The sequence below is a fragment of the Boleophthalmus pectinirostris genome, unplaced genomic scaffold (genome assembly GCF_026225935.1).
Source record: "Boleophthalmus pectinirostris isolate CB_2022bp ecotype Guang Dong unplaced genomic scaffold, ASM2622593v1 HiC_scaffold_15, whole genome shotgun sequence".
Taxonomy (NCBI): Eukaryota; Metazoa; Chordata; class Actinopteri; order Gobiiformes; family Gobiidae; genus Boleophthalmus; species Boleophthalmus pectinirostris.
Window position 1 is genome coordinate 15,852,014 of NW_026571070.1, and position 17,509 is coordinate 15,869,522.

Below are 17,509 nucleotides of genomic sequence, written 5' to 3' on the forward strand. Positions count from 1 at the left end.
AAACACGACCAGTCAAAAGTTTTAGAACACACTTTTTCAAGTTTTTGACAGAAAATTATTCAGTTTATTGTGTCACTGCACTCTGAAATGAAAGCATAAAACAAATAAGCAATTTGAGTTGAAAAAGAATTCACTGAGTCAATTTATAGACCAAAACGTATTCTAAACTTTTGGCTCATCAAAGTGTCCACGTTTGGCAGATATAACACCTGGACACACTTGTGACTTGTTCTTTTTACAGTAGAAATCAAATATTCTTCAGAAAGTTCTTCCCAAGTCTGTTGCAGAAGTTCCCATAAATGTGTGGCACGTGTAGGTTGTTTGGCTTTCACTCTTCTGTCCATTTCATCCAAAACCAGCTCGATGTGGTTTAAGTCTGGAGACTGTGCTGGACACTCCATGTTTTCAAGCTTACCATTGTACTTTTTTAACCTCTGTCTGTTCAGTACTTACCTTTGTGCCATTTCAAGCTCTTCATTGGACTTGAACGACTTGAATTGCAATAAATAATTGGAAAAATTAGGATGTTCTAAAACTTTTGACCAGTAGTGTAATTGAATTGTTTAACAGCACAAATCAGCTCATCTGTTGTTCTTTCTGCTCAGAGCTTCTAACAGACCAGTGCCTACAGATAGCTGCACACGCCCAGGGAATGTTGGTGACATGAGCTGCGAAGTCTCAATACGTGACTTGCACTTTAAGAGTTGCAATGTTACTCTGACAATATATCATTACCAGATTTGACTTCTTGTTCCCACCTGGTCTATATGTAGTTGACATAGGCCTGTAGCTCATTCAGCACCTCATATAGTGCACATACAGACCATGAACCCTCCACATATTGTCCACTGAAGCCCCGTTGCTCTGTTGCTCTGGCTGTAATTTCTAGAGCTTTTGTGTCACTTGATCTGGCGACAGTGGCCAGTCTATTTGTGCAGCTTTATTATCCCCTCTGTGTGAAGGGCAGCCTATCTCCCTCCATATAGCCAGTCCTATACAGCCATTACTTCATTGCAATCAGCTATTAATACTACTCTTGATTATCTGTTGAAATACACGTAGCATTTATAGATTAAATATTTTGAGCAAGAGGATTTGGGATTGCTGCCAGTTGTGAATTTCCATAGAGACAATCCCCTTTATAGCTATACTGACATGATTGTAGCTCTTTTGTTCATTGTTTTCAAATGTTATTGATTGGTTGAGCTGAGACTTAGCGCTCTATTTTAGAGGTTTAAAATGGGAGCAGAGGAATCAATAACGGAGACAGAGAGAAGAAGAGACTTTTTTTTATCTGGACAACTGCCGGGCATCATCTGGGAAGAGGCAAAAGATGAGAAAAAAGTGAGGCCAATGAGAGTGATGGTGAGTTTAAATATAGGCGTTATAAATGGCTATCCAAAAATACAGCTGCAGTCATTTGCCTTATGGAGCTCCATGGTAAATTATTCTATATTACATCTTCTAAGAAAAGTAGTTCGGGAACATCTGTGAACAAAATTAGTAACTTAGAGGCACAATAAAATGATTTGCAGACAATGGGGAAGGATCCATAATTCTGCTGGTTAAAGAAGCCTGTTTTTCTGGTTGAGGATGTGTGTTTTATGGATGTTTTTTGGAAGGTTTATTGTTTGATTGTTGTTAATAAGAGTTCATTGCCAGGGCAGACAGGGTTAAGGGACCTATATTACACAAAATCTTGTGAGCTTTATGCCATGTTATAATGCAGTTAATTCATCATAAACATGCCCAGAGTTGTGTTTTGTTACCTTTAGTTCAGCAGAGAGGAAATTCCAGGGCTGAAATTATCCAAATTATTTTAGTGAAGGTGTTTTTTTTTACATAACATTGTGGAAAAAAGAACTGAAACATAAATTAAAATAAATAACATTATCTCAAACCTAATAAGGAACTAAATGGAAAAGGCATCAGCAACTGAATTGACAGATGAGGAGGAGAAGAACATCTGACTGTATGAAATCATTGTATAGGTTGGTTATTGAAATGTTTTTTTTTTTTTTTTTGGAGGATAAGTGATGAATCGATTGAAGATAATGATTTATTTCCATTAGCAGTAATGGAAAATAAAGGTTCGTGTTTGAGAATTTTGCTCTATGGATATGATATTTGCCAAGAAGAACAAATAAATGAATTGTTTTATTGTTTGACCTTATTACATTTACATTTTACATTTAATCTCTTATTTTAAATTCACTCTATATACTGTGTTGTAATATGTGGATTTTTTCAGTTTAGCAAAATAAATATTTCCTTTTATGCAATATGATAATTAATCTAGACATTAAGTTGATTTGCATTTGTAAATATCAGGTAATTAAAAGCTTTTATTTGACATAGGTGAAGTGCAGCCATATTGAGTTCACAGCTAAAACCCAATGAATAACTAATGTTTAATGCATTTGAATGTATAATCTTTATTTAATGCAAAACGATGTAAATATATACAATTGAATTAAATGATTGACGTTTGAGATTCAGCTCAACACTGAATAATGCTAATGACCAGAGGTTTATTCTGGTCCATACTTTTACATGGGCTACATCACTGAAGTCTTTATAACTACATACTGTTATTGTAAATATACTGCACATGCAAATTGATGTAGGTGTGAATATAAAACATAAAATTACATTATAAATACATTTATTCATCAAACAGCTGGAGGATTACGTGTCACCATGAGGGGATGTGGTCTTGGTCTTATCAGTGAACAGGCCAGTCGTCACCACGGTAACCTTATTTAAACGGCAGGGACGGATCTTACAAAGTGGGACATGGTCTAACACTGCAGACTGCGGTGAGTAACTACATAGAGATATGTTAGGTAATTAGTGTTACCTTATGGCCTTACTGTGTTTTGGTATGGAAATGTTTTAAGATATTTTAGATTAGAAAAAAAAAGTTTATAAAGGTTTAGTTCATTTATTACAATACAGTGCAAAAAGTAAAAGTTTAAATTATTTGAATTAAGAACATTTGATCTTGATTTGAGTAAATTTCAGTTGTTAAGTAAAATAGTCTAGACTTTTTGTACTTGAAACAATAAAATTAATCTTGTTATGCATAAGATTATACGAAATAAGAAACAAAACCTTATGTTGCTTGAATCAAGAAAAATACACTTCCATCATTTTACTTGTCAAGTTGAATCTACTCAAATCAAGTACAATGTTGTTAATATAAGTCATTTTTAACTTGATTAGATATAACTTTTTGCAATGTACATTAAAGGTCCACTGTGAAACTTTTTGGAGAGGGTCCGAAACCTCTTTGTTTCCATGGAGATGTTAATGCTTTGGTTTAAATTGTCCACATTAAGTTATTTATTGCTCATACATATCTTAAAAAAAACATCCATTACTTTTTGTAAGTGGGGTCGCTGTTCCACAAAGCTAAGCTGTAATTTGGCTTGCAAGTCTCCATGGAGATTTATAAGTTTATGGTTATACTGTGGAATATTATAGGCACATCTCCATGGCGACAAGCAGTGTCTCAAGCCAAATATAAATCATTTTTTTGTAATGGCCAACTGTTTTTGCCAATATTTCTTTAAAAGGTCATAAAAAATAAATGTATATTTCATGTCAAAATCTGAAATGAAACAAAATTCAGTGCGTTTTATTTACTGGCAACATCATACAGCCGTTGCGAGCGAATGGTATTTATTTCTATCATGAAAATTACAGGCATCCATCTCCAACAAACAGACTGTTTAATGGTTCAGTGTGGATAGACCCTCACAATATTTCATTTTGAGGTGTTTATTTTGCTGTAGAGGCAGATGGCGGTGAGTGTGGCAGACAGAGCCGTTGGGGCCATTATCGGGGCAGCAGTGGCAGATGCAGCAGGTAAGATAAAACCAGTCTTGTACTACGAAAACATCAGCGTGAGTATAACTAGGCATTAACACATGTAGTTTGCCTATCAAATTATGACAGCAGTGTTCTTTTCTATATACAGGGACAGAGAGACAAAGATAAAGGAAGAGAGAAAGTGTACTATTATTGATCCCCTGGGAAATTCAAATATGCAAGTCAAAGAGCATTGCTGTTAAACTTACCACAGGCTTGATATGTCAAAATTCTGTAGTCAGTGATGGAAAGAATACTTTGAAAACACAATTAGAATACTGAATACCCAAATTAAAATGTATTTTGTAACATACTAATGTATATGATATATGGTCCAATCAGCGTACTGTATTCTGAATACTTGGAATACTTTTACATTTATATCATTGCGATATATATATTAAACATGACAAATTACAGATATCTTTATTTTGTTGGTAGGCATTAATTTATGTCTAATTAGAAACAAAAAATTGCAGTCCAAAGCCCAACTTGCAGTATTGCCATGTCTTATTTTAATTTAGGAAAGTAAGTGTATTCTGAACATCACCGAATGACAAAGTAATTATAGCAGAATATTAGGGATGTAACAATGACCGAAATATCGTGATATCGTATCGTCATAAGTCTCACAATAATATCGTGGGCTGTCATAATATACTGAATTATAAGTTCCTTTGCTTAAATGCATTGTGCTTTAGTAGGAACAGTTTATTAACATCGGGAACTACATATCCCATGATTCATTTCAGCGCAGACAACATGAAGAAATATTTTTTTTTAACTTCAATTCTTGGGATTCTGACAGTAATAATTCGCCAAAAATCTTGTCTAGGTATTTTAAAAGCAAAAAACATGTCCTATCTAGAATTATATCAGCCTCTCCAAAATATAATAAATAATAATAATAAATATCCTACCGAGAGATTTGGATATCTTTACATCCCTACAGAATACAGGTACTTAAAATTTGTATTCAGACTGTGTATTTTCAGTACATACATTAAGTTACTTCCCAACACTGTCTAAAATTAGAGGTAACAAGAGGTGGGTAAGAGTAAAAATGTATTTGGAAAAAGTGCTATTCTACTAAATGTAAATTACTGGGGACCTAACATGCCATTTCTAATTCAAGGTTAATGTAATGTGAAGAATAAAACAATAATTAATGTACTTTTTATTTTCAAGCAATAGACACACACACACAAAAATAAATAAATAAATCAAATATATATATCTAAAGGAGCTGTGCAAGAAACACAAATATCCAAATCATTTTATATTGTCAACATAAAGATTTTGTCACTTGTAGACTTACTTACAGTGAGGAGAGTAACCAAAAGTTTTACTCAAGTAATAGTACTGTTACTTCAATGAAAATATTACTCGACTAAAAATATACTGCAATAAAAGCATTTAGAAAAGTACCATTTCTCCAAAAAGTAAATGTAACTGAATATCTGGCACCTCTGGAAGTAAGGGAGGAAAAAAAAGTAAAATGTAAAAATAGAAATACTTTGAGATTATGCAAACAAAAGCATGTACATTTATACAATCTTGTCTTTTGCTTGGAAATTTGCGTGAACCTAATCTCTAAATCAATAAAACAACCAACATTTATTTTTTATGCACCTTTTTGTCAAATCTGTCTGGGGTTTTTAGCTATTCCCTCCTAATGATTTCTGAATGTCTTTACAGATGTTGCTGAAGTGCCTATTTCCACACATGGCCATTATCATAAAGCAGGCCACATCTGTATGAGGAGATAAAATGCTTGGGTGGTTGTCTCATTTGCATAGGCCCATAGAGCTCAGGGTTATGTGTTGTGATACATGACGCATACCAAATTCAGCCACCTCTCCTCTCTCTGTTTTTATGAGGCTTTCAATATAAAAACCATCATCTCGTGTGTTTTATTTTTTTCCCTTGATATGCAGGATAAATAAAAAATGCCCATTTTCTTCATATTGCAAAAATGGGGGAAATAGTAGTTTAAAGGGCCCATATTACTCTATTTTTCTCTTTCTATGTTATAATGATGTTTCCTCAGCACAAACATACTTGGAGTTGTCAGATGAAGAGAAGAGGACTGCTTCACTGGGTCATAAAAAGTTAAAAATAGCAGTACAGGAGCTCCATGAGGGTTACATTTAAAATTTGAACAGAATGTAGCCCATACTGGAAAATGTAAAAATGGGCAAGGTACAAACCCGAGGCAAACTGACTGAAAAGAATAAAAGTCCTTTACTACATGAAGGGACACCAATGCGCTTCAATCAGCAAGACAGTCTTCATCATTAATTTTTCCCATAGACTTTTCCAAAAAAAAGTAATATTAAGAGTCCAAAGACGTCGCAAAGGCTCACCAGATACAGAACTAATATTCAGTAATAATAATAACACGGTTGCTTAAAGTCAAAAAAGGGGATGCGTGTGAACCAGCAGCAAGACACTCACCCTAAAGAAAATACAAAAAAATAATGTATCATTACTTTTTTTGACTAAAGTTCAACAGCATGTTAAAACACTGTATTGGGTAAGACATCATACTTAAAAATATTTTATTTTTTACAGAATACTACTAACCTGCTGATTCCAATATATTTAAATAATTCTCCACTTGGTACAATATCCTACCTCAACACACCACACAAAGTGTGCACGTTTATAAGCTATTATTAAAAGAAATGCGAATACAGTGAATGAATGCAGCCCCAAAGTGTGAAAAACACGGTGAAAACTCGGAAGAGCTAAGCTAACGAATGCTAACCTGCCCTTCACGGGGATCCGTGTCGCGGCCATTAGATTTTCATTTAGAAATGGAGAATCAGTGCCGGGTGCAGGCAGAGACAGGGCCGTGTGAGGGCGTTTGGATCGGGGCTGCGTGAGATCATGGACCCGCTGTTTGCGGTCTCCTCGAGACTGAGCAGAGGCAGAGCGGGACTCACCTGGTTTAGGCGTATGCGGGTGTCGGGTTAGACCTGGTCAAATGCGGGTTTAGTCTTTGCTTAGAGACCACCTCCTCTGGTGCCCAGTCCACTCCAGGCTATGGAGCGTATGCAGCGTCCCCGCTGCCCGTGATGTAGAGCCTGCAGAAACACCGGGAAATCTGACAGCTCCCCTCAGAGAGTCAGCTGCAGTGTAGCCGCTGAGAGCCTCTAAATCACGGGTGTCAAACATACGGCCCGGGGGCCCTCCAAGACCTTTAATCTGGCCCTTGGCTGATTTTCTACTAAAATATTTTAATTATATTTTCTGTTAAAATATTGGTAATTTTTTGCATATCAGTGTCTCCAGTCTCAGCCTTCCCGGTAAGGTCTATGCCAGGGTACTGGAGAGGAGAATCCGGCCGATAGTCGAACCTCGGATTCAGGAGGAGCAGTGTGGTTTTCGTCCTGGCCGTGGAACACTGGACCAGCTCTACACTCTCCATCGGGTGCTCGAGGGTTCATGGGAGTTTGCCCAACCAGTCCACATGTGTTTTGTGGATCTGGAGAAGGCATTCGACCGTGTCCCTCGTGGTGTTCTGTGGGGGGTGCTCTGGGAGTATGGGGTCCGGGGCCCTTTGCTAAGGGCTGTCCGGTCCCTGTATGACCGGAGCAGGAGCTGTGTTCGCATTGCCGGCAGTAAGTCAGACCTGTTCCCGGTGCATGTTGGACTCCGCCAGGGCTGCCCTTTGTCACCGGTTCTGTTCATTGTGTTTATGGACAGAATTTCTAGGCGCAGTCAGGGGCCGGAGGGGGTCCGGTTTGGGGACCACAGGATTTCATCTCTGCTGTTTGCGGACGATGTTGTCCTGTTGGCTTCATCGAGCCAGGACCTGCAGTGTGCACTGGGGCGGTTTGCAGCCGAGTGTGAAGCGGCTGGGATGAAGATCAGCTCTTCCAAGTCCGAGGCCATGGTTCTCGACCGGAAAAAGGTGGCTTGCCCTCTCCGGGTGGGTGGGGAGTCTTTGCCTCAAGTGGAGGAGTTCAAGTATCTCGGGGTCTTGTTCACGAGTGAGGGAAGGACGGAATGTGAGATTGACAGGCGGATCGGTGCAGCTTCGGCAGTGATGCGGTCGCTGTATCGGACCGTTGTGGTGAAGAGGGAGCTGAGTCGAAAGGCGAAGCTCTCGATTTACCGGTCAGTCTTCGTTCCTACTCTCACCTATGGTCATGAGCTCTGGGTAGTGACCGAAAGGACGAGATCGCGGATACAAGCGCTCGAAATGAGTTTCCTCCGCAGGGTGGCTGGGCGCTCCCTTAGAGATAGGGTGAGGAGCTCAGTCACACGGGAGGAGCTCGGAGTAGAGCCGCTGCTCCTCCATGTCGAGAGGAGCCAGTTGAGGTGGCTCGGGCATCTGTTCCGGATGCCTCCTGGGCGCCTCCCTCGGGAGGTGTTCCGGGCATGTCCCGCCGGGAGGAGGCCCCGGGGAAGACCCAGGACACGCTGGAGGGACTATGTCTCTCGGCTGGCCTGGGAACGCCTCGGGGTCCCCCCGGAGGAGCTGGAGGACGTGTCTGGGGTGAAGGAAGTCTGGGAGTCCCTGCTTAGGCTGCTCCCCCCGCGACCCGGCCCCGGATAAGCGGACGAAAATGGATGGATGGATGGATGTCTCCAGTGTCTCTGTGCGTGGCCCCTCCCACCAGAGCAGCACAAATGAAGACTTGTCTCTTTCCAAATGCTCTTAAAGGATGATCATTTTGACTGTTGACCATGACACCCTCATCAGCAAAATGTCAAAAATGAGAAAAGTGGAGCCAAGTGCAGGATTTAAAAAAAAAAGGACTTATTCCTATTTACATACAAGTTCATGTTAAAACATTGTGTTGAAATTGCATTTTTCTTAAAGTTTCAGGTTGTTCATAATATTATAATATTTTGTAAAAAGAAAAAATTCATCAATTCAAAAAGATTTCTGTAATAGATTTGCGTTTCTCTACACAAATATTTGAACTTATTGTTATTTTTGGGGTTTATATGAGTTTTCTGATCCGGCCCCTTTGGGATCAAAGTAGGTTGGATACGGCCCCTGGACCAAAATGAGTTTGACACCCCTGCTCTAAATCATCGCGTTACATACACTGAGTGTAGGGCAGGTCTGTCACTAGCATTACAATGACCTCATGTATTATGACCTAATACATTTATTTGAGTCACTATTTACAGATATTGTACTTTCTTCCCACTGTGAGTAATATGTCATGTTTCATCTTCGTAATTGCATTAACTTTAAATGACAAATCAGATGTTTCGTCCAGTTACTTTTAAGTTACTTGAGGAGTAGTTTCCCGAATACTTTTACTCTTAGCTACATAACATATTTTTTCGACTTCTACTTTTTACTTAGACTTGACAAATATTTTTTGAAGTAACGCTACTCTTAATTTAGTATAATTTATGCCCCCCAATTTTCATGGACTTTAGTGACGGCAACATTGACTAACAGCTAAGTTAGTTATCTTACTACTACTTAGCTTACTACTACTAGCATCAGGCCAAATATATTTACCATTTTTATGAATTAAATTAACTGCAGAGTGTCCTAAAAAGGTAAAATAATCTGACCCGGGGCATGTGAGAGTTCGGGTGGTTGGACTTGAGGCTCGTTGATTTCAGGAAAAGCAAACGCTGTTAGTTTAGCTTAGCTTCGGACGGTGAAATGTGGCTTCTCTCTCGGACTGAAGCTCTCCCGCTGGAAACGTTACAAAGCCCAACACTGATGTAGTGTAATATTCAAAATAGACACTTTCTTAGTGTTTGTCGTGAACACTGTGAATCAACAACTAATTATTTTATTCTACAGTACTGTCATAGTTGAAATAACTCTTGACTATGTTGAAACATATCTGGATATTTTTCTCTTTTCTCACAACAACACCAACACCGTGAATTTAACACTTTTGAGTTTGCTGTGTCCGGTCACTGCTGAACTCCATATATAATTAAGAAGTTTTCAAATCATTTTAATCCATGTGTGACCTTTCATTTTGCAGTTAGTTTATATTCATATGTTTTCTGTGTTTTCAGCTCAGCCCATGCACTGGATCTATAACCCCGACAAGCTCAAAGAGGTGCTGTCCGGGCTGGAGCCCAGTCCCGAGTTCAGACCAGAGTCAGCCAATCCCTTTTACAGGAGGAACACCGGAGAACAGACCTGCTACGGAGATCAGGCCTATGTACTGCTCAAGTCTCTCAGTCAGTGTGGAGGTATGAGGAGGTCTATATTAAGCCTACACCGTAGATCTAAATGACAGGAGGAATAAATATGTATGAAGTGTGAAAACTTTCAACTGCTTCCTCTCCTCCAGTGCAAAACTGTTGTGTGAAGGTCACATTCAAAAAGAAAAATACATTGATAGATAATGTTCAGTTTATACATGACATGTTTCAGTTGAATATTTGAGAACACTGTAATAATATATAATTATAAGTAACTCTTTTCATCTAAAGAAAGAATAAGTAAAAAAGAGTAGACTATTTAAAAGCACAAAAAATATACGTTGTTTAGAAACTTTGACCAGTAAAGAATCAAAAATTTACTTTTAGAATTTACTAAAGTTGAGCTTTAAGCCATGATATAATGTAGTTATCTCCTCATAACCATACATGGAGTTGTGTTTTGTTTCATTCACACATGTTATGGTAATCATTTATTATTAGCCTGTCTCCAAAAGCTCTATTCCACCATGCAATGTCATGTAATGGTAGTTTTCATGTTAACGATTACATTTTACCTTTAGTTCAGTAGACTGACTTTTCCAGGACTGAAATTATTCAAATGATTTTAGTGAAGGTGTGTGGAGTTTGGAGCACTTCCTGTATTAACATATGAGATCACAAGGTGGAAGGTGAGTGTTTTCTGTTTGAGAGCAGGGTTACAGGGTAAGCAGGGTTTATACATTAAAGGTGTGTGAATGAAACAAACACAACTCCAGGTATGTTTGTAATGTTTGAAACCATATTATAACAGAGATTAGAACATTGAGTAACATGGGTCCTTTAATATCAAAATAACTTGTGAACTTTTTTAATTTGTTCTGCAGATGTGGATGTGGCAGACCTGATCAAGCGCTTCTATGAGTTCTTCGGTCCCGGGACAGTTTACGATCTTCCTCTGAACGACCCTTACAGACAAAAAGGAGGTACTGTCTCTTTAAATGAAACACATGTTATGTAACAGACAACAAAAACCTAGTGTCAAGTCCACCTGTCCAAACTATTAGCCCAGCTCGAGGGGGATAACTCTGACTCTGTGTCGTCTTTTTCCTGTCTGTGTCTATGGGGAATTTCCTCTCCGAGAATTATTCCATTTCCTCATTTGTTTTACTGGTGTGTTTTTGTTGTGGCAGTGAAATGTAAATCTACAAGCATGGTAATCCATTTTATCAACACAGAGTATCCCAGTGGAGTCTAGACACGGGGCTTGCTGCTTCCCTTTACGGTTGTCATGGAGAGATAAATATGGTCAATGAAGACCACACAGATACTGCACTGTTGTATTATTACTACAAAATACTTTGAATATGTATTTGTATATGAAAGGGCCCACAGAATACTATTTTCTGATCTACTGCATGTTTTAATGTCCTCCATCGCAAATATACATGTTTAACACACAAATGCTGCATATTATAGAGTTCTTGCCTCAAACAGAAAAGTTCCACCTTGTGATGTTATACGGTAATGCAGGAAGAGCTCCACTGTTTTTGTTTGTTTGTTTGTTTGTTTTTTTTCAGTTCACCTTAACTAAAAATCATTACCCATTTCTATTGAACTAAAGGTAAAAAGTAGCTGTTAATGTGAAAAATGCTACTACATCATATTACAAGGTGGAACAGAACTTTTTGAGCTTTGGTGATGTAAACAACATAATAATAAAGAGTAACTCAACAATAACTCTAGGTATGTTTTTAATGAGATAAAAACATTCTAACATGGCTAAAGTCTCACAAGACTCAATTTTGCGTAATATAGGACCTTTAAACTATTTATGAATATTGGAATGGCTGGACAGATGGAAGAAAGGGCTCTATCTTCTGCCATTGAAATCTATCCAATCTCATAGGTCCCAAAGCCATCCTACCCATCAACGGTCCATGGAGACACAGCAGTCTGAAGCATTTCATGAAAAATGTGGACGCTGGGAAGAAAGAAACAGGTATAGTCACTAGTCTATGACTAGACATACACTTTTTTATTATGTTTGTGCACTCATAGTGTTGGTGATATTACACAAAATGAGTCAAGTTTGTTTTCTTATATTGATGTTTCATTCAATTTTATTTTGTCTTATACAAAAATATTTAATACTAGTTTTATGAACATAAATGACTATGGTTAAAAGTATGTATTTAACGCATACACAAAAATCCTTGCTCCGAAGCCTGAACTCTCCTCTGTACATGACAGAGGCTTGGCTGTTGATTAAAAAAAGTCACATCACTAGCATATCATTGACGATTAGACATGTTTGAATGTCAGTTAAAATATGATTAACTGAACATGGCCCTGACACTGTTATGCTTTAAGGTTCTGAGACGGACTGCCAGATAGACAGTGTGACTAAACTGGCACCCCTAGTGGCCATGTTTGCAGGGCGTCCTGAGATGCTGGACAAAGTGGAGACAGCTGTGAGAGTGACCCAGAACAATGACGAGTGTGTGGCTGTGACTTTGGCTGCAGCGAGGTAAACACTAACTACATTATGAAGATTCAAGTGGAAAGAGAAAGATTGAATACACTGATGTCTATGGTAGGATTCTGGAGCACTTTGTCCTTAATGGTCCCGATCCGAACGTTCTGAACGTCGTTCTGGATCAACTGAAAAACCCAAATAGGAAGAATCCACAAGACCTGGACAACGCTGTCATTGGTAAAACTTCACTTTCAACAGTTGGGCTGCTTCATTTGAGATAAAAAAAAAAGTCTATGATCATTTGTAAATGTTAGCATTTATCTACATTTAACTGATACGAAACTGTAACATAACACATTTAACAGGCATATTATGACATTAAGACATTAAATTTGTAGCCTGCACTCTACTGAGTTTGCAAGTCCCTTAAACTGCAAATCTATAGAGCATGTCTCACGTGAAAGTTCAGATCCTCCAGAATTCCCTCACTGAGCTGCAGAGGGTGCACTAGCACTCATTCATGATTGTCTGTAGGTGTCGGGGTTTAGTTTTAGATTTAAACCAACTAGATTCAGTCATAAGAACTGGCAACCTAAATGAGCGACTCATGTCAGGCTAATGTCAGCTTTCTGATGGCATAATCTATTAAAGAACCAAAAACACCAAATGGCAGTGTAAACAACTTGGCCATCATGTCCAGTGTTTATGTAATTAATAAACTGAGAAATTTTATCAGTAAAATCAATATTTAATTTGAACATCTTTGCCTTATCTGCAGACACAGACAGTAGAAATACAAACTCTAAACTATACACATAAATATACTTTAATTAATCCAAATATCATGATTAAATAGGTGCAGAGGAAACACTAACTGAACACCATCACTGACAAATGAATTCACTTTTATATAACTGAAGAGCATTGGTAGCTTGCCCTCTGTAAATCCTGCTTGAGGCCCATAGGTGCTCCTATAGACTCATTGTTACTAACAGCACAATAGAAGCACAGGATGAATACATATAGTGATTATTCTGAGCTGCTGGAGAATGTAAACATCTCAAACAGTGCCTGAGATTCTCTGTCTCTCCACAAAACCGTGTCGTATTTCATTTCTCTGACGGCCAAAACCCATTTTATGTGAACCTGAAATTGCTGCCTGTAGCCTGCATTTTCTTATTTACTCCTGGAGGATGGATTTGATGTGAGTCTTGTTTGAATAATGCAGGAAGTCTTTTATTATGCTCTTTACTCTGCTCTCAATTCATCTCCCAAACAAGCAACGCACTTATCCTCTGAGCGCACCACGTAAGCAAATGTTCTTATAGAGGAAGTGTCTACTGCATTCAAAGTGTTCGAGTGAATAAGTCAAGTGTAGTTTAACTCAGTAATAAAAGTACAGTTGTCACCGTAACATTTTAAACTCGATTTCTATACTAAGGAAAAAATTTTATATCACAATGATGAAAAAAACACTTATAATCAAAATAATAGTGCTATTTTTTAAAGGTGCATTGTTACAGCATTACGCTACAATTCAGATCTGCAGAGAGTCAAGTACAGGTGACTTTATTGCTCAAAAATACCTAGGAAAACAAGAATTCTGTGAGCACAAATCTGACCACTAACTTAGCCTGGTTTGCTCTCCATGATGATAAAAATGTTTATAGCCACACTGTAAAACATTTCTGACATAGCAATAACATGTCCTTGGAGTAGAGACTTTGACGGACCCTCCACCAGAAAAGTTATACAATGCACCTTTAAGTATCAATTTAATTAGTATCAAATTTTTTCCCCCTTTTAAGAACACTATATAGAAGTTATTTGCTTTTTATGTTCTAGCTCAACTGAGGGAAGTGAAGGACAACCTCTCCAAGTCATCCCAAGAGCTGATACCTGCAGTCTTCACAAATACATGAGGTATAAACCTGTGGGGGGCAGAGGGAGGGGAGCAGAGGGGAGGGGGGTGGGCAGGTCTGTTGGCTTGGCTCAGTTCTTTCTTTGGGTTTTCTGTGATCTTCTGCCTAAAATGACTTACCTCCTCTGGCATTTTCATTGGCGGCTCTTCACTGGACTGTGTGTCTGTCTACATATGAAGAATTTCAGAAACCAAGCAAAACATTGTGACAACCTGCAACATCACCTTTAATAGAGCAATATGTTATAACTATCTATCTTGCACCTTTATATCTTTTATAAAGGTACATTGTGTAACTTTTCTGGTGGTGGGTCCATCAAATACTTTTCTTCATGGATTACAGGCCAGATCTGTGGAGAGGCAATCCCACTCACAGTTAAAATGACAGTTTGTTTTTTTTTTTAGGTATTTTTGAGTTATAAAACCAACTGTAATTGAATAAGGTAGATCTGTTTAATGTCATACTGTGGAACATTCTAACAGAGCAATGACATATCCATAGAAACAAGCAGGTGACAGACCCCCAGCCGAAAAGTTACACACTCTGCCTTAAAGCATTAATCCAATATATAACATTTAGATAGAAAAAATAAGATGATAGATTTATTAAAAAGGTGTATTGTCCACATGAAGGATATACACTACTTTAAGGATAAACACTACTTGTTTGTCTCCATGGAAATGTGATTGCTTTGCCTGGAAAGTTTCACAGTATAAAATTAAACTTATCTTTCTTACATTTATACAGTTTTATTGCTGAAAAACTTGCATTCTTACTACAAATGGCCTGGTCAGTGGCCATACCAGCTTGTCAAAGCCTGATCCCGTCAGATCTCAGAAGCTAAGCAGGCTGAGCCTGGGTAGTACTTGGATGAGAGACCACTAGGAATTCCAGGTGCCACAGTGGGGCGCCAGTGGCAGAAACTGTCGTTGTGTCCTTAGGCAAGACACTTCACCCACATTGCCTAGTATGCAAGTGGTGTGTGCATGAGTGATGGTGGTGGTCGGAGGGGCCGAAGGCGCCGATTGGCAGCCTTGCTTCCGTCAGTCTGCCCCAGGGCAGCTGTGGCTACAGTAGTAGCTTACCACCACTGAGTGTGGAGTGACTGAATAATGAACTGTAAAGCGCTTTTGGGTATCTTGAAAGGCGCTATATAAATGCAATCAATTAATAAATGGGGTTGTAGTGGCACCTTGTCTCTATGGAGAATATACTGTGGATCACTGGACACTGCACCAGATAAGTTACATCCTCAACTTTAAAGTCACGCGTGCCTTATCAGAGGCACAAAGTTAATGTCTGAACCCTATTTTATTACATTTGCATGGTCTCATATCTGCACATCGGCCTATACTTTTGGGCAGGTGATTTCCAAGCAAGGTTTTAAAAAAACTGTACTAGTATTTATACCTTATTTATTTACCATTACCTTATTTATTTATTCATTTATTTATTTTATTTTATTTTATTATTATTATTTTTTTTTTTTATAGTGCAGGCGTACTCAAATCCTTTAGGTACTTTATTATTTATTTATTTATTCATTTATTAAAATGCACAAATCTAGTGCCAAATGTAACTTTTTGGTCACCTGCTTGTTTCTATGGATATGTCATTGCTGTGCCTAGAATGTTACACAGTATGAGATTAAACAACTCCACAATCATTTAATTACAGGTGGTTTTAGAGCTCAAAAAATACTTAAAGTTACACAATGCACTTTTAAAAAACAATGCACCTTTAAAAAAACAACAGAGGGTATAAATGCTCAATTTAATCGTGTCAGTCGTAAAACACTAAAATCAGTAAAATCAAATAAAAGCAAACCAGTAAAATAGCATCAGATAAATAAAAACAATAAAAAACCTAATAAAACTCCGATGTCAGTTTCAGCTTGATAACCCACTTTATTATTCACTTGCAGCTTTGCCCGGTGCACTCCAGGGGGCGCTCCATGGGGTCCTGACACAGACACAGCTGGACGAGGCTGTGAGGGACACCATGCGCCGCGGGGGGTGCACTTCCAGCCGCGCCTCCTTCATCGGGGCCTGCTTCGGGGCTCAGGTATGTTTGCTGTGGGCGGGTAACTGGAGTACAGGGGGGAAAGGGGGAGACGGGCTGCGGGTCTGTTTTTAAAGAGAATAAGGAAGAGTGAAGATGAGGCCAAGTTCTAATTTGTAATGCAAACAAATAACAAAAATACTGAGCAATATTTCACATGCTACAGTATATTTTCTTTACTCCTTCCTTGTTTTTGCTATCTGGTGACAAATAGAACAAGAAATACAGTGTGCAGGCATACTCTAATCTAAACAAATATACTTCTCAATGAGTGGGATTGCCTCTCCACAGATCTGACCTGTAACTTGGTCTAGTCTCTGTAAAGATAGAAAGGTTTATACTGTGAAACATTCCAGACAAAGCAATAATATTCTTATTTCGTAATTGTGTTTTAGATTTTTGAAGTTGTTATTTTGTAGAGGCAGACACGATATTTGACAAACTCTGCACCAGAAAAGTTACACAATGCACCTTTAATTCATTTAATTATATTTATTTGTAATAGGTTGTATTTCACATTTTTCAGCTTTGACATATTTGTATTTGACTTCTGTTACAGACTGGTCTTGAGGGAATCCCGGAATCGTGGAGGAAGCGAACTTTCAGATATCCCGAACTGCTGGAGCTGGCACAAAATGTAGTTGCAAAATATCAAAAGGATAAATAAAAATATACTGCTTTATTAGCTTTTACGCAAGACATACCCGTACTTTGATCGAGGAGTTCATGACAGTTTTGTTCTCAAGTATCACACTGAATGAAACTTGAAGTAGTTTTCTCCAAATCATTGTACTAAATGTGTGTCAGCAAGAAAATAAAGACTATTTAAGTCCAGTACATTTGTTTTTGTTCCTCTTTGCTCATTGTAAGTCAGTGGATGGTTATGGTTTCCTCATTCCAGAGAAACAAAATATGCTACACCCTGATGAGAAAATAATTATGCTAAGAAATGGTTTTGTTTTTCTGTTTTTATTAAAGTGAAAAAACAGAAGCATAAGATTTACTACTGGAACAACACGAGACTGCAACTGAC

At 38.2% G+C, this 17,509-nt stretch overlaps 1 protein-coding gene and 1 pseudogene across 1 annotated transcript; both read left to right on the forward strand.

The window, feature by feature from the left end:
• Positions 1-2,692: 2,692 nt before the first annotated feature.
• Positions 2,693-17,310, forward strand: LOC110165390 (crystallin J1B-like). The gene is made up of 10 exons (XM_020930576.2): positions 2,693-2,819; positions 3,798-3,870; positions 9,886-10,065; positions 10,902-11,000; positions 11,924-12,016; positions 12,388-12,544; positions 12,615-12,730; positions 14,339-14,416; positions 16,340-16,479; positions 17,036-17,310. Exons 2-10 carry the CDS (start codon positions 3,804-3,806, stop codon positions 17,141-17,143), a joined length of 1,038 nt encoding a protein of 345 aa, XP_020786235.1. The 5' UTR covers positions 2,693-2,819; positions 3,798-3,803; the 3' UTR covers positions 17,144-17,310.
• LOC129408194 (5S ribosomal RNA) lies at positions 15,205-15,321 on the forward strand (annotated as a pseudogene).
• Positions 17,311-17,509: the final 199 nt, after the last annotated feature.